This window comes from Somniosus microcephalus, chromosome 1 (genome assembly GCF_052327205.1).
Source record: "Somniosus microcephalus isolate GS21.2 chromosome 1, FLI_Smic_1.0, whole genome shotgun sequence".
NCBI classification, from domain to species: Eukaryota; Metazoa; Chordata; class Chondrichthyes; order Squaliformes; family Somniosidae; genus Somniosus; species Somniosus microcephalus.
Genome location: NC_140987.1, coordinates 225898086 through 225919963, shown reverse-complemented (window position 1 = coordinate 225919963; position 21878 = coordinate 225898086). Strand labels below are relative to the sequence as shown.

Below are 21878 nucleotides of genomic sequence, written 5' to 3'. Positions count from 1 at the left end.
AAGAAGCATGCACGCTATTTCTTAAATCAGGAAGTGTTGCAAAGGTACATTCTACAATGATGGTGAAAATTAGTATATACTGATATTTAAAAATAGTAATTAGCGCTTCATTTTTATTTCAGAAGTGGTCAAAGCTAAAAGAGAAAACTTTTTGGATATATTTAGATCGTATTTCTACTGTGTAGAAAATATGTATTATCTAGTCATTCAGTACATGCTGGTATGAATTATGGTTTTAATATCATTTATTCCTTATGTGTTTCATTAAGGTGGATACTCTTAAAGTGACGGCCCTCCCCTTAATGAAAAAGTTTGGTGTAGATGGTGAAGGCCTTGAGCTGAAAGTAAGAAAATCTTCATATTAGCTTTTAAGGCACAGCGTATCTTTCCCTTTTTAAAATGGTGGCAAAGTTTAATGTCATTCCCATTTCAATCTGTTAGAGAAGATTAGGCCAAAAATGAAAATTAACTGAAGGGATTAGTTTTCTACTCGAGCGACAGTGAATAAATGTTCTGTTATTCTGAGCACTAATTTTGGGCAGTATTCACCTGGAGAAATGTGCAGAGCACCATTTGGGGGACATTTTCACAAAGGATTTATGTACCTTTAGAGCTCTACAGGAAGTTCATTCCAATGGACTTGTTGTCGTGCTGGAGGATCGTGTGGAATGTTCTTTCTGCGTCAATATTTTAATGCCTGGAAGAAGTTTTTTTTATCTCTGGCGTTGGATCTGATTTGACACTTAATGGTTGAGTGCATTCCGAAATCTTGTGTTTAAAGGCAGGCTAATGGCTGTAACAGAAGTGGGCTAAAACATTGCCTTTTCTTCTTTGCCACTTGAATTTAGACCTGGAACAGCCTGGAATTCAAATCTTCCCCCTCTTCTGCTTGTAAATGAAATTTGTTTTGTTCATTCATTCATGGGATGTGATTGTCGCTGGCAAATGTCACTTTTATTGCCCATCCGTAATTGCCCTTGAGAAGGTGGTGGTGAGGTGCCTTCTTGAACCGCTGCAGTCCGTGTGGTGAAGGTACTCACATCTTCAACCCTCCATAAATTTTAGCTCGTCCAAAACTGCTGCCCGTATCCTAATTCGCACCAAGTCCCGTTCACCCATCACCCTTTGCTTGCTGACCTCTATTGGCTCCCAGTCCACTAATGCCTGGGTTTTTAATATTTTCATCGTTGTGTTCAAATCCTTCCATGGCCTTGCCCCTCACTATCTCTGTAACCTCGTCCAGCCCTACAACCCTCCAAGAGCTCTGGGTTCCTCCAACTCGGGCCTCTTGTGCATCCCCCACTCTTTTCACCCCCACCATTAGCAGCCGTGCTTTCAGCTGTCTAGGCCCGAAGGTCTGTAATTCTTTCCCTAAACCTCTGCCTGTCCACCTCTCTCTCCTTTAAGACCTTCCTCAAAAATGACTTCTTTCACCAAGCTTTTAGCCACCCTGGTTTGGTGTCAATTTTTATTTGATTTCACTCCTGTGAAGCGCCTTGGGGTGTCTTATTATTACCTTAAAGGTGCTATATAAAGATTGCAAGATTGTTGTCCTAGAGACTTCAGAAGATGGTTGAGTTTGGAGAGAATTTTTCAATTAACCCAATTATTCTAACAATATCGGCAACAATGATTTCTGGTCTATTGTTGAGGCAGAGCGAGCTGAACTCTGTGCCTGGCAGTGTTGAACCTGACGAGTAGTAGTTGCTGACACTGCCCAAAATGCAGCAGTATTCAGTTCCTCAGCACTTTGAAGAATGTAAAAAAAAATTATAAATTTTGCCAGGTTTTAATGAGCAGAATATTTCACTGTTGGCATTAATTGCCTTTGCTGCACTGACATTTAAAATTTGTATTAAGAGTTATTAAGTCACCATTTTTTTTTGGAGGGGGGGGGCTATTAACTTGTGATATCAAGTTGGTCAGAAGACACAGTTACTGTTATGAATGTGTTAAATAGTAATAGCTGCTTCAGCTGGTGCTGAATGAATCCAGCGGTATGCTTAAATATAAGGAATACGCTGCACTATTGGCTACACTTTACAGGTGATCTCTCAAGAACCATTCCTCGAGTTGGGGTGTTGCACCCTGAAGTGTAGGTGTATGTAATTGGCATTATGCTTATGAATGCAAAAATTAAAGAGCAATCTTTGCATTAAAATTTAGTTGGCAAAAGTTATCTAAAGGAAGACACAATGCACTTTACCTTAAGATCTATTGAGTCACTTAAGTGAAGATCTTATTTGCTACGGCTATTGTATTCACCTTCCTCTACAAAATGTAATGCCCCCTTTTTAAAAATGGGTCTGAATATTAATCGTCATCGGATATGTGAAAAATTATAAGATTCTTTTCCTTAAGATTGAAGTGGCCCTAAATCAGAGTTTTATTTCTCCCTCCAAAATCAGTGTTTCCCGTGATTTGGGCTTAAATTTGATAGCTGTCTAAATGAACAATCAGTGCGATGCGATATTGCTCCAATACAAATAGTCCATTAACTGCAAATTAAGCGTTGGTCGCCTTTGTCTGCGATAACTGACTGTTACAGTCCTTATCTAACCGGTCAAATAGATCCGGAGCAAGGAAAATAAATTGTATAAATATGGTGTTACCTGGATCATCAGTAATTGTAGTAAAGATTGTGTTGTGCGCTTGTTTTGATAGGTAGTCCGGAGAGGCATGGCCCCTGGAGGAGGCGGTGAGGTTATCTTCTCGTGCCCAGTGCAGAGGTTTTTAAAGCCTGTCCAGTTAACGGACCCTGGCAAAATCAAACGGATCAGAGGTGTGGCGTATCCTTCTGCACGGAGCCTAGTTCTGTACATGTAGTTCATCCATTTGTTTAAAACTTAATTCTCCTTTCTTTGGGAGCATTGTTTTATAGAAGCACATTATTTGGTAGGGAGCGGAGGATGGAGAGGAAAATGAGTGGCTAAGCAATATATTTTTTCCCTGCCCGGAGGTTCAATACTCCCTCATATTATTGTGCTACCTCAGGGTACATGAAGCTGTTTTTAACCATATGAATTATGACAATTTATAAATGTGCAGTCGTGTCCAGATGTCATTTGAACATGTAGAACAGACACTTTGGCTCTTAACCATCTCTGGAGTTCCCAAAACGCTTCACTGCCAATGAGGTAATTTGAAGTGTAGTCGCTATTGTAATGTAGGGAAACATGGCAGGCAATTTGTGCACAGCAAGGTCCCACAAACATCGGAGAGATAAATAACCAAGTAATCTTTTTAGTGATGTTGGTTGAGGGTTAAGTATTGGCCAGAACCCTGGGGAGAAGTCGCCTGCTCGTCATGGGATCTCTGCACCTCTGAGTGCAGGAATCCCACAGTACTGTAGTGTCAGCCTAGTTTGTGTGTTCAAGTCTCTGGAGTGGGGTTTGAACCCACGACCTTCTGACTCGGAGGCGAGAGTTCTGCCTTTGAGCTAAAGCTGACTCCTGTCAAACCTATCAAACACATGTCTGAATGGCAGATGCTGAAACAATTTATTTTCGAGTCTCTTGTGTGGAATTCTCAAATTTTTCCTTGGTGTCCTGATACGTGAAACTTGTGGCCCCTCTACACACAGCTAAATTGGGGGCATTGCCAGGACAGCGGTAGAAATTACATGGTTTTACTTAACATATTGTTTAGTTTTAATACCAGATTCTCCCTTCCCCTTCTCTTCGCCCCTCCCATATTCAAAAAACCCACAGTGCATTCCCAATCTCGGCTGTGCGATCCCAGGTGGAAGAGGAGTCTGAGACTCTGCGTGGAAGAGGAGTCTGAGACTCTGCGCTTCCTCCAGAGTGTGGTAAATTACCCCTGAAACCTCTGGGATGCCTTGTAGTGGGATGAGCAGAAATTTCCTCCAACTAAATATTGGGAAGACTGAAGCCATTGTCTTTGGTCCCCGCCACAAACTCCGTTCCCTGACCACCGTTTCCATCCTCGGCCACTGTCTTATGCTGAGCAAAACCATTTGAAGCCTTGGTGTTGTGTTTGACCCCGAGATGAGTTTCCAACCACATATCTGCTCCATCACCAAGACTGCCTACTTCCACCTCTAACATCGCTTGACTCTGACCCTGCCTCAGCTCCTCTGCTGCTGAAACCCTCAGCCATGCCTTTGTTACCTCTAGACATGACTATTCCAGTGCTTGCCTGGCAGGCCTCCCATCTTCCACCCTCCATAAACTTGTGCTCATCTAAAACTCTGCTGCCCGTATCCTAACTCGCTCCAAATCTCGCTCACCCATCACCATTGTGCTTGCTGATCTTCACTGGCTCCCGGTCCGACAACCCCTCAATTTTAAATCCTCATCCTTGTTTTCGAATTCCTTTGTGGCCTCCTCCAGCCCTGCAAGCCTTCAAGATCTCTGCGCTCCTTCAATTCTGGCCTCTTATGCACCCCTGATTTTAATTGCTCCACCGTTGGCGGCCGTGGTTTCAGCTGCCTTGGCCCTAGACTCTGGAATTCCCTCCCTAAACCTTTCTGCCTCTCTCTTTTAAGATGCTTCTTAAAACCCGCTTCTTTGACCAAGCTTTTGGTCATCTGTCCTAATATCTCCTTCTGTGGCTCTTGTTAAGCACCTTGGGACGTTTTTGCTACTTTAAATGCACTATATAAATGAAAGTTGTTATACAGCGGCATTGGTAGAGGCCCAAGTTGTGGTCACCTGTCTGCACTCCCTGAGATAGGGAACAACACACGGGACCCAATGGGCAAAGAAGACAAAACGGAGGGAGGAATAGATAGTGAGGAAAATTGGCATTGAACGAATATTTAGACACGAGAGTTTGTTTGCCTGCACCTAGTGACTGAACTGTGCATTACATTGGAAGCAACGTTGAAGCTTTTGTTGTGCAAAGTGGATGAAGACTTATTTTTTTTTAAATCTCTTCTACGAGTTGCAGTCCTGTGTTTCAGAATTTGCTGCTGTATGACTTTCCTTCACCGAGAACTACAGGTACTCTGTCAGGGTTTCGCCACAAATGGCCAACAGGATTGTTGATTCGGCCAGAAGCATTTTAAACAAGTTCATACCGGATATCTACATCTACACTGATCACATGAAAGGAGTACATTCAGGAAAGTGAGTCATTCTGGGGCAATGGGAGACCCACTGTTAAACTTAATTTTGATAGAACATTTTGATCATTTTTTTGAAATGCAATGCATGGTAGAAAGCCAGATAAGATGCTCTGGTTAACAATCATGAAGTGTAGTTCAAACTTCAAGCGAACAATTTTCCATATGTGTATTTTGTTTTCATTTACATGGGATTGTTTCTCCTTGTTGCAGTCCTGTGACTGAGATTTAATACTGTGGGTTGCCAACTTTTCTCTATAATTGCTGTCACTGTTTGTCTATATTCTGATGGCAATCCTTTACTGAAATGGATAGGTCTCCCTCTGTCAGGCTGCAGTCTCTCTCTCTCCCCATTTAATAGTGACACTTTGTTTGGGCAAAACCCTTCAGTCAACTTGCTTAGCCCCGCACTCGTGATTTTCTGTGTAGCGGAGCGTAACTCAATTTAAATGTTAATGTTGGGATTCAAGCCTGGAACTGCTGAATGGGAATCTCTTGTCAACCACCAGCGCTATTGTACATTATCCAGTGTTGCTAAGGCGCTGTATATGTTGTTTAGTATTTGGTAGAATATTGGGATTTGGAAAAAAAAAAAAAAATTGAAAGCAGTCAAAAGTAGAATGAAACCTCTACTGCCCTATCATATCTGCTTTTTTATATATAGGAAGACTTGAATGCATGTTCCTGCTCATATGCAGCCTGACTTGTGCCTTGGATACTGTGTGATACAGCGATGTGCTCACTATTGTGCATGTCACCCAACTGACCTGGAGACAGAGTGATGGAAGGATGTGTGTTGTGCAGGATTAGATGGTTGATTCCCTAAAAGACAAGTATTAAACCATGCCACATTAATGAGAGAACAATAAGGCTACACTTAAAGTAGTGTATATGTTTTTCTGTGACTAAATTTCAAAAATGACAGTATATGAACCATCAGCCAGTCTAGTGAGAAGTAAAGGACTCCAATCTCCTCTGAGCTCAGTCTATCTTTTGCACTAATAAGATGTCGTGGGAGAATTTCCACATGACACTGTTGAAGTGTGGGACTTGGGTGAGAGTGTTTTTAATAAACTGTGATTATGTTTTAGGTCTCCAGGATTTGGCCTGTCTTTAGTAGCAGAAACAACAAATGGAACGTTTCTCAGTGCCGAGCTGGCTTCAAATCCTCAGGGTCAAGGGTCACCGATCCTACCAGAAGACCTTGGCAAGAACTGCGCAAAGCTGCTTTTAGAAGAAGTCTACAGAGTGAGTATCCACTAAACTGCTTGGTGGTCTTAACAGCAGGAAATTCAGAGAGAAAAACTCTGGGCTATATCAAATAATTAATTTCCTTTCCAAAAAAAAACAAAGAAGGCCTCTCCAATAGGCCAGCAAATCTCTCTCTTTCAGATCAAATATAATTCCTCTATAAACTAAATTGCATTTCAAAAAGAACATGTTTGCTTCCAGGTTGATGCTGAGTTCTAAGTTTGAATTTATTTTGTTTGATAGTATAGATTATTTGGTTTTACTTGCTTTTAAAAAAAAAAAGACTGTGTTGCTTTGATGATTTCTTTTTCCCCATTCGTTCTTGGGATGTGGGCATCACTGGAAAGGCTGGCATTGCCTATCCCTGAGAAGGTGGTGGGCCTCCTTGAACCACTGCAGTTTGATACAACTGAGGCTTGCTAGGCCTCTTCAGAGGGCAGTTAATTGTCACCACATTGGTATGGGCCTAGAGTCAAGTATAGGCTAGACTGGGTAAGGACAGCAAGTTTCCTTCCTTTAAAGGACAACCAGTTGGGTTTTTACGACAATCTGATAGTTTCATGGTCACTTTTAAACTGAATTCAAATGATCAAATTGCCGTGGTAGGATCTGAACTTAATAGTATAGGCTTCTGGATTACTAGTCCAGTAACGTAGCCACTACACTACCCTGCTATCTGCATACTTGATCTTTTTCGCTTGCGACTTTTACATGTGGCTAAGTCTACAGGAGTGATTCCCTCCCATTTGGGAAGAACTGAAGGGAGAAATGAAGGGACACGTGCACTGTGGGGTGATGCTGCAAAAATTCATAAACCAATTATATTGATTGCCATTTCTGGGCTCCTACTGCTTTCTAGATCCAAACCTACAGAAGTGGAGATCTGAGCTGGTTACAAAATGTTACATTTTGCCCTGCCTGCATCAGTTGCTACAGACATGATCAGGCATCATTGTGTAGTATGTTCTTCTGGATGTCTTTAGAGCTGGGTTTTAATGGTACTTCAGTGACTGAGCAAATTGTTTACTATTGTGGTTTTGATTAGTTTATAGCTAAACTGCATGTTGTGAAGACCTATTTTTTGACTAGTTGAGGTACTCTTCAAATATTCCCACTGTACTACAACTGCATCTTAGTGCAAGTCTCCTTTTAGAATGCCAACTTTTCCCTCCATGTCAGAAAGCAATGTCCCCTTGTTCTGAAGCAGCCACTAAAAGTGGAATACATCAAACAATTTTATTTAAGATGCATAACTGCTAGCACAAAATAAATTCAATTGTTTTATCTACACTGGAAAAACTAGATTTTGTCGCATTTGTCCTCCCTTTTTTTTCTCCCTTTCTTTCCTGCTAGGGTGGCATTCTACCACTTCTGGCGGCCCTCTGATACCTCTCCCAACTGGCCATTCTTAATGGCTGAGCAAAGCGGGAGGGTGCAAGCAGACTGGGATGGTCATGGCATCAGAACTGAGCCTAATCCTTTTCTTGATGAAAATCTAAAAGTACACACTTCCCATCATGGATAACTGGATAGCATTTAGGAGCAAGAAGCCTGCCTGCTTTTATTCTCATTAACCATGGGATGCCAAAGTGAATAGTAGCAGCCTGACTGCATTCTGGCTAAGATCAGCTAGCTCAATGCAGGTCAAATTAGGGAGCTTCAGAAACTAGTTTCTAAGTGAAAGATGAATGGTAAACGTCTCCCTTGTGTGTCGGTGACCAGAACTGGACGCAGTACTCGAGGTGCAATCTGACCAGAGCCCTGTGCAGTTTCATCATAAGTCCCTCTGACTAGTTTTCTACTTTTTTGGGCTATGTAGTTCAATATTCTGTTGGCTTTGTTGGTTGCAGCTTTGAATTGGTTGGGCATGTTGAGCACCTAGTCTAAAACTCCTAGATATATTTCAACTTCATCCTTGGCTATTTCAACGCCAATCATGGAGTTTGTGTGCTAGCTATTTTTCCTTTCAATGTGTAGTACTTACATTGGTCTGCATTAAACTTTGTCTGCCATTGTTCAGCCCAGCTCAACTGTAATTTCTGGGCTGCCTACTCTAATTCCACTGACCCTCCTAGTCAATATTCCCTTTAAGCTGTGCGGCCGCGCAGCGCTCTTGCAGCTTCCGCGCAGCCGGCTCACCCCCCAAAAATTAACGGGAACATTGCTCCTATTTGACCAGTTTCTGTACTAGGGTTCTATCCTAAGATAATGATGAGTCATTCTAGTGTGTCTGGCTTGTAAGTATGTTTTACTTATGAATAGTGGAGTGTTGTGCATTAAATTTATAACTATTTTAATATTTACACTGGTGTCTCTCCATTGCATTACCTGATGATTAATGCACTTGGAAGAGCTTCTGTACACAATCGGAGGTCACGAGTCTAAAAAATTACTAAGTAATGGCAGCTTAATGGTATAAGGAATTGATTAGCCCTGTGCATTTATCCAAATAGTTTTTCACCGAGAGCTAGTGGCTTTGACTGAATCTTTCCCTGTTGAGGTAAGCTGTTGATGCTCAGAACAATTTGTAGCCAGCTTTGAACAGGAATTTAACCTCAGTCTGGACGCAATGCCAAAATTGTTCTACTTAATAATCTGGTTGAGGGATAAGTATTGGCCAGGACTCCCCTGCTCTTCTGCGAATAGTGCCATGGTACCTTGTACATCCGCCTGAGAAGGCCTCGGTTTAATGTCTCATCTGAAAGTTGGCACCTCCGACAGTGCAGCACTCCCTCAGCACTGCCCTGGACTGTCAGCCTGGTTTATTGCATTGTATGGCTGTTACCACCCACTATATAGCACCAGGAGTCAATGCTGAAGGGGAGAGCCAGTCTCATCGGTGCCCCAGTGGAAATGGCTTTATTTTTAACGTGAAGTGCGTTCATTGTAGACTAGAACCTAGCACTTTGTGCGTCACTCAGATTTTAGTTTTCTTTCTAAGGCAATGTTGGGCTTTTGTAACTCGCTTTGTTTTCTGATTCTGTTTGTACAGGGTGGCTGTGTAGATTCGATAAATCAGAGCTTGGCTCTGCTGTACATGACCCTTGGACAGCAGGATGTTTCCAAAGTTCAGATTGGTCCACTGTCCCCATACACGTAAGCGAAAGCCTTATATTGTGTGCGCATGGCGTGGAAGTGAACTTCATGCAAAAAGATAGTTTGCTATGTAGTGCTTTTTTTGTTGTGTTGGTTTAAAATGTGTCTCATTTAATAGTTTTCAAAATGTTCCCACGACTGGAGGTGGGAAGGTCCGGAGATCTGAACTGTCCTTTTTCAGTTATCACGGTACCGGTGCTGTTTCTTCAAGAGGTACAGTACTGTGATAACTGAAGAGTGGCAGTGCCATCACAAGACTGTTGACCGTTGCGCATTCACCACCTCTCATTTCTGGATGAAGTTTGGAGATAACAATGTCAGGCAAACCTTGATTTACCAGGATTCTGTGCCGGAAGCAGCTTCCCCTTGGTCTTGAGTAAAGCTGAGAAAGTGAACTAAAAGACTGTATTGGATGAAAATGAATGGAGAATGGATCAGATTGATTTCCATTGCTCTCCTAGCTCGGGATTGTCACACGGATTTCAGTAAAGCCTATATGGGTTGTGTGATGCACTTGCTTTGTTTTCTGTTTACCTTTTTGTTTTTTACCTTTCCCATCTACTTGATTGACCTTACATTTGATTCACTTTTTTTCCCCTTCTCTCTCTCCTTGTTCTTTTTTTTTCAGCGACTACTGGTTGAGAGAGTTACATACTAATGGCAGCAGAGCTTACCCATACTGCCTAGCGAGAGTGAACCTGGCCTATAACCTTTAGAGATTAACGTGTCAGACTTGGCTCAGGAGTAGCACTCTGAGTCACAAGATTGTACATTCAAGCCACGCCCCAGAGATTTGAGCACAATCCAGGCTGACACTTCAGTGCAGTACTGAGGGAGTGCTGCAGTGCCAGAGGTGCTGTCTTTAGGATGAGCTCTGCCTGTCCTTCCAGATGGATGTAAAAGCTTTCACGGCACTATTTCGGAGAAGAGCAGGGGAGTTCTCCCCAGTGTGTTGGCCGATAATTATCCCTCAATCAACATCTCGCACAGATTTGGTTATTATCTCATTTCACCAGCTATGAAGCACTTTGGGATGTCCTGAGCTTGTGAAATACGCTATATAAATGCAAGTTCTTTCTTTGTGTTTTCACTCATGGTAAGCAGCATGGGTTAACTCCATTTCCAGAATGTATCATAAACACAATATTTGCACGCATAAATTTAACAAGTGCAGAAATAGTGACACGTTTTCTTAAGGAACACAATCCACTAATATAAATAATGAAGTGTTATGAACCCAGCAAAGACTTCGTAAAATAAAATTGTGTTTGATTATTTAAGATAATTGATAAAAGAACTGGGCCGGGGGTGGGGTTGGAGTTGAGAAATATTTTTTTTTGCAGTGAGTTGTGATCTGAAATGTGCTGCCTGAAAAGTTGGTACAAGCAGACTCAGTGATAACTTTCAAAAGGGAATTGGATAAATACTTGAAAAGGAAAGATTTACAGGGCTGTGGGGAAAAATCGGGAGGTGCGGTACTAATTGGATAGCTCTTTCAAAGAGGCAGGATGGGCCGAATGACCTCCTTCTGTGCTGCAGGATTCTATGATCCCTCTTGTCCCAGTAAATTGTGAAAACCCGCTGTATTTAAGATTTGCTGTTGGGTTGATTTTTTTTTTGTTTACTAGTAGAGAGTAAATGATTAGTAAATTGTAAATTGCCCAGCAAAGTGAACTGGCTTAATCACAGAACATTTCCAAATTAAATAAAATCAAAAGTCCATTTGTGTAGAAACCCATTTCGTACGTTGACATTAATCATTGACAGAATTCATACTCGCCATAATAACAACAGAAAATGCTGGAAAAACTCAGCAGGTCAGGCAACATCCGTGGAGAGAAATTTGAGTTGACGTTGTCATTGTGTGCAAATACTGAATTTGCACTCGGACATGAAATAGTTTAGCACTGAAATAACCCTAAATTAGAAAAATGAAGATGCATGACATAGTTTTAAATTAAGAATAAATATTATAAACCTCTTACTTGGTCATACGTTTTCCCCAATACATTTGTGTGTGTGTGTGTGTGTTTTCACAGGGTGACCATGCAGTAATGGACAGTTAAAGCTTCGACCACTGTTTTTTGGGTGGGATGTGGTTGGTGATGGGGAGAGAGAGTGGCTTACTACAACAACAACAACTTGTATTTATATAGCGCCTTTAATGTAGTAAAACGTCCCAAGGCGCTTCACAGGTGTATTAAAAGACAAAAAATGTGACACTGAGCCACATAAGGAGAAATTGGGGCAGGTGACCAAAAGCTTGGTCAAAGTGGTAGGTTTTAAGGAGCATCTTAAAGGAGGAAAGAGAGGTAGCGAGGCGGAAAAGCTTAGGCAGGGAATTCCAGAGCTTGGGGCCTAGGCAACAGAAGGCACAGCCACCAATGGTTGAGTGATTATAATCAGGGATGCTCAAGAGGGCCAAATTAGAGGAGCGCAGATACCTCGTGGGGAGGGGGTTGTGGGGCTGGAGGAGATTACAGAGATAGGGAGGGGCGAGGCCATGGAGGGATTTGAAAACAAGGATGAGAATTTTGAAATCGAGGCATTGCTTAACTGGGAGCCAATGTAGGTCAGCGAGCACCGGGGTGATGGGTGAACGGGACTTGGTGCGAGTTAGGACACGGGCAGCCAATTTTTGGATGACCTCAAGTTTACGTAGGGTAGAATGTGGGCGGCCAACCAGGAGTGCGTTGGAACAGTCAAATCTAGAGGTAACAAAGGCATGGATGAGGGAGCCTGTTCACATTCCTCAAAAATGTTTTGATTAGGCCACTGTCTCATTTTGAAGCCAATACAGAGAGGATCAAATTTTGAGACACCACTTTATTTTAACACCTTTACCAACGTTACTACTTTCAGATTTGTTTCTCTCCTCCACCTCCCTGTTTTGCTCAGGCCTACAAAGGGGTTGTTCTGCTTTCTATTATCCGTTCTAATGAAGGGTCTCCACCTGAGATCGGTCTTTTCCTGTTTCAGATGCTGACAAACCTTTCTTTGCAGGATTCTCTGTTTTGCTGCAAAATCTCCTTTGTTTTTGCACAGATGATTCGGTTCTCATTTCAGATTCACCAATTAGAAGTGGGAAATTATAGCTTCACATAAACAGCGCGATTTCTATATTGTGTTTTATGACAGTACGCGATTGTGCCCGGCTATTGCGTTTGAGGTGTTGCTGCTGGAACATCTTTGTGCTGTTTTTTTATTAGTGTCTGTCACAAATTAGGCTCATCATAGTGACTTTACTTATTTTTCCAGACTACAGACACATTAATTGACTTCATTAAGAATGTGGAACAAAGGCAGGTCTGGTTCAGTCTGTCAGTTGCGAGGATTGTTAACAGCCAATTGCTACAAAAGACATAATTTAAGCAATTTGATAGATACTACTATCGAATCAAAGGAACATGACTTTTCACAAGCAACATTAATCATTTACTTGGAAAGTCCATTTTTAAAAAGTAATGGAGAAGTTGAAAACTGAATGTTTTTTTGTGACTTTTTTTTGTTTCAACCTTTGATTCATCGTTCCTCTGTGGATTCTCTTGTTTGCTGTGTAGATTTGTGAGCTTTACATTCTTCCACAGTACAAGTCTGAAGGATGCAATGTTGAGATTCTGAAGAAAATATTTGTCCTGGGAGTATAGGATGTATGGTTTCTGTTAAATATTTAATGATTACAAGAGTGAAACACTAAAGACTGCAGATCCCCAAAATACTGAATGTAACTTTTTAATTTTTTTTAAAGGATTGAGTTTCTGCGCCATCTGAAAAGCTTCTTCCAAATCATGTTCAAGATTGAAGCCCAGCCCATGGAAGAACAGAAAGGTGGAGAGAAAGTATTAATGACTTGTATTGGCGTTGGCTTTTCTAACATCAGCAAGACCGTCACGTAGGAGAGACTACCACGCTGTTGCATTTTGACATGTTTGGTGCAGTTATATTTAAACTTTTGCAAAACGTCACTCAGAAAAATGTTCCTCTGGAATTTTATACATGGAAAAATTGTGTTTTACAAGGGCGTGGCATGATTCATCTGTGAATGACATTGCTTTTCTGTTTGGCTTACATGAAAACCTTAAGTGCTCAATGCCAGTTGACCAGTTTCTGTCCAGAAACTAATGTCAGTTTTTTTTTTTTTAAAGCAGTTGTAAATCTTGCATTTACTCAGCCGAAGAATTTTTCACATTACTGTAGTTATTGTCAAGAGCCTTCAGAATGTTCATTCTCAGTGCGGGGTCAGTGTTGGGTTAGATATTTATATTTTATAGGGGCTGGAGGTAAGAGATAAAGGCATCCTCCGTAGTTTCAGTTGGGATAACAACTGATTTCTAGCACAATGGTGCTGACTGGATAATTCAAAGTGAATGCAGCCAGTTTTGTGAAAAATTGAAACTATTTTCCAGGTAAAACAGGAGTCAACACAACTAGTATGTTAGTTCTTCCAGTTCTTCTCCCCTATTTCCCTGTCCTCCCTGCTCAGAACTGGGAAAAAAAGACATAATTTGTGCTGAAAGTGTAAGAAGTCTTAACAAACAGATGGATGGTGGGAGACCTTTCAGTTCATCCAGGTTCAGGACTTAATGTGACCATTTTTCATGTCGCCTGTACTCTGCAGTGGGAGGCCAGTACCTTTTTGCAGTATATTTACTAATTTCCAAAGAATAGCAAAAGAATGAACTGCTGATTCATTAAAAAAGTCTTTGTTCCTCCACTGGTTCTGCAGCAATCAGACCGAGAACAGACAGGCACTCCCCTATGTCTGTGCCACTTGGTACCCAGTCATTAGGTGATTGAGCAGCTGAGTGATTCACCTGCCTCTGTCCCTTCCTAGCAAAAATGAGGAGTTCACCATGTGGAGATTACACTAACAGTCCACAAAGCCACTGTGCTTTGGGTACAAAAACCTGCTACCCTGTAAACAGTTGATCAATGTCAGCCTTGGCTCAGTGGTAGTCCTCTTTCATTTGAATCAGAAGGTTGTGGGTTCAAGCCCCACTCCAGAGACTTGAGCACATAATTTAGGCTGACGCTTCAGTGCAGTACTAAAGGAGTGTTGCACTGTTGGAGGTGCTGTCTTTCAGATAAGACGTTAAATTGAGGCCTGTGTCTTGCCCTTCAGGTGGACTTAAAAGATCCCATGGCACTAATTTGAAGAAGAGCAGGGAAGTTCCCCCGGTGTCTAACCAATAATTGTGCTTCAACCAACATCACTAAACAGATTACCTGGTCATTATCTCATTGCTGTTTGTGGGGCAAATTGCTGTGTGCACATTGGCTGCTGCGTTTCCCAACATTACAACAATGACTGCACTTCAAAAGTACTTCATTGGCTGTAAAGCCCTTTGGGACGTCCTGTGGGACATGGGAACAAGAGTAGGCAATTCAACCCCTCAAACCTGTTCCGCCATACAGTTAGAGCATGGCTGATCTGTATCATAACTCCATTTACCTGCCTTAGTTCTATATACCTTAATACCCTTGCCTAACAAACTGACCTAATCTCAACAGTTTTTAGGGGAGAGTGTTCCAGATTTCCACTACTTTCTGTGAAGAAGGTGCTTCCTGACATCACTCCTGAATGGCCTAGCTCTAATTTTATAGTTCTGCCCCCTTTTCTGGACTCCCACCAGAGGGAATAGTTTTTCTCTGTCTACCCTATTAACTCCTTTAATCATCTTAAAAACTTCAATTAAATCACCCTTTAATTTTCTATATTCAAGAAAATACAAGCCTAGTTTATGCAACCTGTCCTCATAATTTAACTCTTGGCCCCAGTATCATTCTGGTGAATCTGCGCTACATTTCTCCAAGGAGCTGCTTTCTGTGGTGTGATGTCCAGAACTGAACGCAGTACTCCAGATGAGGTCTAACCAGAGCTTTATATAACTGGAACATACCTTCCACTCCTATGTATTCCAACCCTCTTGAGATAGAGGTTGTGAAAGGCACTATATAAATGCAAGTTCATTCTTTATTGTTTATGTAATGTCTGATAACAGTAGGCCCATTAAGAAATGGTAGCTTGTGTTTAAGCAGGAAGTAGTTGCCACTTTTCAAGTAGTGTTTAAGAAAGGATGCTGTATTTTTTTTGAAGTTTCTAGTCATTTGTGTTAATGACCATGTTCTAATGGTTTGTCATTTGTACATCTGTTTAAAAATGAAAATAATTACATTCTCATACACTTTCTCCAATCCAATCAAAATGCATTGTTGCATTTATACTGTCTGTTGTTAAAGTGCCTTTTTATAATAAAATGCCTCTGGAATCTTTAGTTGTGAATGCCCTGAATACTCGCCCAGCCAAAGCTCTTTACTTGAACTGGTGTGAAATTGTGTCACTTCTGGCAAGGTCACTTAACAACACAGGGTTGTTGGAGGTTGCATCTTTGAGAGTTCCTCACCCTTTAAAGCCCAGGAATCGGTGTGTAGCAGTTAACCAGCACTGAGTGAAGATGGTTGGAGAACAAAACATTCACTTGGAGGGGGTGGCTCTTGGTTACGTGGAAGCCATTCACTAAAAGTTTTGAAGGTGTAGTATTGGGGCCACCAAACCGCATCAAAAATGTGTATAAATTGGGAGTGCACGGCCTGAAAGGGTGGTGGAAACAGATTCAGCAGTAACTTTCAAAAGGGAATTGGATATATAATTGAAAAGGAAAAATTTGCAGGACTATGGGGAAAGAGTAGGGGAGTGGGCCTAATTGGATCGCTCTTTCAAAGCGTCAGCACAGGCACGATGGGTCAAATGGCCACCTTCTGTGCTGTAAGAGTCTGAAATTGCTGTGACTTTTGCTACAAATTCTAAGTTTCATGCTCATTTGTGTACATAAATTGTTTTCTTATTTAGGCAGTAAACTGATACGAGCTTGTAACCTGCACCATATGTTCTAGTTTGTGTTCGCACTGAACCAAGTTGTATAACCTGTGTATTAACTTGGCATGCAGTGTGGAAAACGGACAACACAAAAGCAATATATGAGTAGAATTTCAAAGCTTTATTTTTCACCTTATATCTACAGACAATTGGTGTCATTCTGATATCTAAGTTAACCTAATTTTGAATCATGACTTTGCAGGATATTCAATGGTAAAACACAGAATAATTAGTTAATTCCACGTGTGAGGGAAGAATAACCATTCCAGCTGCGTGCAAGAATTCCACGATTTCCCTTGGAAACCCCCCTAATGCATCGAACAGTGTACAAAAGTGTTGATTGGTGTTCAAATGCTGGCTTTTAATAAAGTAGCTTGTCTAACAGTCAACATAAATTGTTGCAATTTTACAATTACAGTACTTGCATAATGCAAAAGTGGAGTGTAATCAAGCCAACCATTAAGAATGGTTTTGGAGTCAGGCTAGGCTAGTGGACCCCCATACACCAATCTCTTAATTGTTTATCCTCTCTGCTAATTAAAGTGCTTATTTTTAAAATTCATTCTCTGAACATGGGTGTCACTGGCAAGGCTACCATTTATTGCCCATATCTAGTTGCCCTGAGAAAGTGGTGGTGTGCCGCCGCCTTGAACCTCTAGTCCATGTGGCGAAGGTGCTGTTGTGTAGTGAGTTCCAGGATTTTGACCCAGCAACAATGAAGGAACAGTGTTATATGTCCAAGCCTGGATAGTATGTGACTTGGAGGTGATGGTGTTCTCGTGCACCTTTCCACCCTTGTCCTAGGTGGTAGATCTTGCGAGTTTGGGAGGTGCTGCCGAAGAAGCTTTGGAGAGTTGCTGCAGTGCTCCTGTAGCTAGTACACGCTGCAGCCACGGTACGCAGGTGGTGGAGGGAGTGGATGAGGTGCCAGAACACACATCTGTTTCTCCTTTTGTCCCGCCTCGTGTTGAGATTGGTGCTCTTTTTACTCCTCCCCATCCTGTTGATGCTTCTGCCTCATCTTTTCTTCAGCCTTGTACCTGCACTTCTGCTTTTCTGCCTCCAGTTGAGGCACTTCTACTTAGTGACTCACCAGCCTGATTTCTATGCTGCTCACTGCACCCTAGATCCCACTGGTGGTTCGACAGTCACCATCTCTCTGCGTTTCCCTCCAGAATTATCTTTCACTCACGAACAAGGCCCTTACTATCCATAACCTTATTGTGGATGATCACATTGACATCATTGCTTTGACTGAAACATGCGTTATGGGTGGGAACACTATATCCCTTACTGAAGCCACCTCGTCTGGCTGCACTTCCTGTCACCTGCCCTGCCCAAACAGTCATGATGCTGGTGTAGCCCTTATAACCAAATCCCATTACTCCTCTGGCATCTTCTCCTATGAGCACCTCAACCTGTTCCATCCCTCTCACCTCGCCGTTAAAATTCTCATCAACTGCCTCTCCAAAAGCTCCACACTGAATTTCTCGTGACATATCCTCCCTCAGCTTCTATACAGAGCAACTCCTCATCCGTGGCAAGTTCAATACCCATCTCAACTGATCTTGCCCTCTCTGAATTCACTACTTTCATGTCCTCCCTAAAACTTTTCTTCCATATAAATTCTCCTACTTTCAGAACTTTAAAATCAACTCCAGATAAGCAAGCTTTGATTGGAGTTGATAGATCGGTTTGGTTTTCGATAAACTAATCTGATAGAGCATCTTTATCAATTTACTAAAATGAATAATCAATTTTGCTGGTACGTGACCAAAGTAATTTGTAAACAATGCTGCACATCTGGAGCATTTTTATCTATTTTGAGCATTGCAGAAGTGTTTCTTTCCTGACTGCCCTCTCAACCTTGTCATCTTACATTGTCTGTGGTCTCAAAAACAGACAAGACCATGGCCGATCACTTCCTTGTATCACTTGGGCACTTCTACCCTCTTTCACCCACACTTCTGCACCCACCCCTGGAAAAATAAAGCCTAAGTTATTTAAAACTACACTCTCGACTCCCAATTGTCTATCATTTGGCCTTGCGTTTGCCACAACACCTCTAGCTGTTGATGTGCTCAACCAGTCCCTCGCCACAACCTTCGATACCCTTGTCCCCAGCAAAACTGTCATTCTGCCCTGATCTTTGTTACCTAAAGTCTAAGGAGTACAAACAAGCATACTTGGCACACAACTGTCTTGCCTATCAATTGCCAGATTTGGATCAACTACATCAAGCTACTGGGTCTCTGCCAAATCAGCCTTCTACTCTAGGATCATCATGGAGGGCAAAACAATCCTAAACTTTTTATATAACACTACCTGTGCCCTGCCTCCTTCATCCTCAACTCTTAACAAGTACAAGGAGCTCATGGATTTCTGTCACCAAGAGATGCAATCCATTCAGCACCTCCTGTTTACCCCTTGTCCACCAAAGTCAAACCAACCCCTCAGTCATCCTCTTATCCTTCCTTTTGTTTTTATCCCTTGACTGCATTCCCATTAAACCCCTGACCACCCAATTTCCCTCTTGGTCCTATGTTAGATGAGTTTTTAAATGGTTCCCTCTCAGGCACCATCACACTTTATATAAAAAAAAAAAAACTGCCATCATCATTCCTTTCAAAAAAAAAAAATCACCCTCAACCTGTCTTTTCTAACTATCACCCTATCTCCAACCTCCCTTTCCACTCCTAAATGTGCCCACCTCTCCCTAAACTCCTTGTTTGGGTCCCTCCAATTAGGTTTCCAACCTTTCTACAAAATTACGAATGACATTTTCTGTTACTGTCATCGTGGTGCATTATCCCTCCTCGACCCCTCTGCAGCCTTTCACACAGTCGATCACAGCATCCTCCACTGCTTCTGCTCTGTTGACCAGCTCGGTGGGGCAGCCTTCTCTTTTTGTTCTACTCATACAAATTCAACTGTAGCCAGAGCGCTTTCCTCCAGGAAAACAATAGGAAGACTGAAGGCATTTTCGATCCCCTGCACAGCGCTGAATCCATTTCCCTCTCTGCAGCCACTTTCTACCTTCCTCTCCTTTTAAGGCCCTCCTCTAAACTTGCCTTTTTGACCAAAGTTTTAGTTACCCTTCCTAATCACTCTTCCTTTGGCTCCGGATCCATTTTCCCTCATTCCTCTGTGAAGTGCCTTGAGACACTTTCCAATGTTGAAGGTGCCAGATAAATGCAAGTTGTTTCAGTTTAAGATTTTGCCTCCAGGATCTATTCCTGGGCCTGTAGTCATGGTAACTGCTGTTTGATTCTGACTATTTGCTTGAATTTAAACTTTGGGCAGTTGGTGTGGTCTACCACCAGTTGCTAAGGTTCAAGGTTTCTCTAACTCTTTCCATACAGACTTGTCTGAGCTGACAAAAATGCCCCAAATGAGTACCATGAATAAGAAACAATTAAGCTCCTTTGTTGGTGTTGCACACCAGAGACCATGTGGGTTGCCTGCCACAGTCTTCAGTCTATTTCGAAAAGAGGTAAAAGCCAGACTGACAGATGGTTATGTGAATGCTGAAATTAATACTTTCATTTATAAGTAAGATAATTTCACAGAAGCAGAAAAAACAAGTTACTGATAGTATACCTAGATAATAAACGTAGAATCAGTCCACAAGACCTTGAAATATTGTTAGAATTCATTTCTTTCTGTCTGCATAACTTGGATAAAATCTTTTGTAGATTTTCCAATGTGATGTTGCTATATGGTGAGGCAATTTCGCTGCTCACCACAAGATGTCTGTTACAGAAACTGAAATGGGGCTGAATTTTGAGCTGAGGAGTAGTAGTAATAACATTTATTCTGAAAGAGGTCTTTCCTTCCTAAGGTGCTTTGAGACGTTAACTCTTTAAAATTATTTTAATAAATATGTCTTCATACTTTTAAAGATGCCACTAATATAAAACTAACCTTTAATTCACATTACACTGTATCTAAAATCATATAAAAATATAATACAGAATTTTTTTCTGATCCAAAACAAAGCTGCTCTGGGGAGAAAATGATTTGGGGATAGCAATCCAGCCCTTGCAATTCAGGCAGCTCAATCCTATTTGCACCATATATTTCTTATCTGCTGATTTGTCCTGCTTCAGTTTTCTACGGTTGGAGATTTGGAAAGTGCTTTGTTTTTGGCACTATTCCCACATTGGTGAATACATCCTAACTGCAACACCAAAATTTGCTTAGTATCAGCAACTTGAGATATAAACAAATTAATGGAAATGTGGACTTTTTTTATTCATTCACTGGACGTGGCCATTGCTGGCAAGGCCAGCATTTATTGCCCATTCCTAATTGCCCTTGAAAAGGTGGAGGTGAGCCACTGCCTTGAACAGCTGCAATCCTTGTGGTGAATGTTGATGGTGGGGGAATTAGACGATGGTAATGCCATTGAATGTCAAGGGGAGGTGGTTCGACTTTCTCTTGTTGGAGATGGTCATTGCCTGGCACTTGTGTGGAGCAAATGTTACTTGAACTTTATATGTTGGCCCCGAGTCTTTGTGTCATGTACTTGTGCAACCGGCAAGGACAAAATGTTGGACACCTCTGCAATAAGGTATACAATACTCTCGCAATTGCCCTGACACTTTAAAACACTTTTGTAATGCTCAAAATGGATAAAACATTTAAGGTGTGCGGCCTTGTTTACTAATTACTTTTGTCATGTACCATTTTAATAATTTGCTAAACAGCATCTAATCTGATAGATAAGTTTGGTTTTCAATGAAAGTGTTCTATCAACTTTATTCAATGCTTGCGTAATACTATTTATTATGTGGAGTGGATTCACTTTGAGTTCTGAGGGTGATGGGACTTAATAAACGCTTCATCCAGCTGGTTCCCTTCTGCTCACTATCAATCAGGTTTTCTGTTTCTACTAATGGAATGGTGTCTTGACATTTTGACCTTGAGGTGCTCACCATGGTTGACTCCTTCATCTTTGTTACAGTAGTACTGAGACACTAGAGCAGTACGTGAGCCGTCCATGGCGAAGAGGGTATTCTAGTATTAGGCCAACTTTCTATGCAGAAAATACCCTGTTTTGTTTATATACAAAAAATAGTCCCTACTGCCTGTCATGTGTTACATTGAGTTATATGTTGGAGGACTTGGACCCTCTACTCCATGCCAGTATTGTGGCCTTATTTGGGTTTTTAAGTACATAGGAGTGTAATGAACCCTGTAAAAGGGCAGTTTTCATGTGTTCTTCCATACAGATTGTAGAGGTTTGGATAGAAAGATGGCCATTTTTCTACTTAACCGCAAGCATTGCAGTCCTCAAACCACCCAAAACTCAGTAATAAAACAGGCAAAGCTTCCTGCCTGGAGATATATTTACCACCACTGGGTCTTTCTGCCAACTCATTTTGGCATAATCCGAGCATGAAAGATGTAATCAAAGATGCTAATGGAATGTTGACCTTATCTCAAGGGGGTTTGAATTCAAAAATGAGGCAATGATTCTTCAGTTGTGCAGAGTGTTGATCAGAACCCAGCTGGAGTACTGCGTTCAGTTTTGGACACCGAACCTCAGGAAAGTTGAATTTTGTA

General features: G+C 41.6%; 1 protein-coding gene across 3 annotated transcripts in view; it reads left to right on the top strand.

The window, feature by feature from the left end:
- rcl1 (RNA terminal phosphate cyclase-like 1) overlaps positions 1–15706 on the top strand; it is a 29284-nt gene extending 13578 nt beyond the window's left edge. Inside the window, exons 4-10 of one of the 3 annotated variants that reach the window (XR_015078758.1) lie at positions 270–344; positions 2665–2789; positions 4965–5090; positions 6178–6334; positions 9330–9433; positions 10062–10529; positions 13182–13268. Coding sequence is in view for 2 of the 3 variants with exons in the window: in XM_085990998.1 (XP_085847124.1) it covers positions 251–344; positions 2665–2789; positions 4965–5090; positions 6178–6334; positions 9330–9433; positions 13182–13329 (754 nt within the window). In the remaining variant the exon portion in view is untranslated. Of the gene's footprint in view, positions 1–250; positions 345–2664; positions 2790–4964; positions 5091–6177; positions 6335–9329; positions 9434–10061; positions 10530–13181 lie in introns of all 3 variants that reach the window. The other 2 variants (XM_085990998.1, XM_085990982.1) reach the window with 2 other exon arrangements.
- Positions 15707–21878: the final 6172 nt, after the last annotated feature.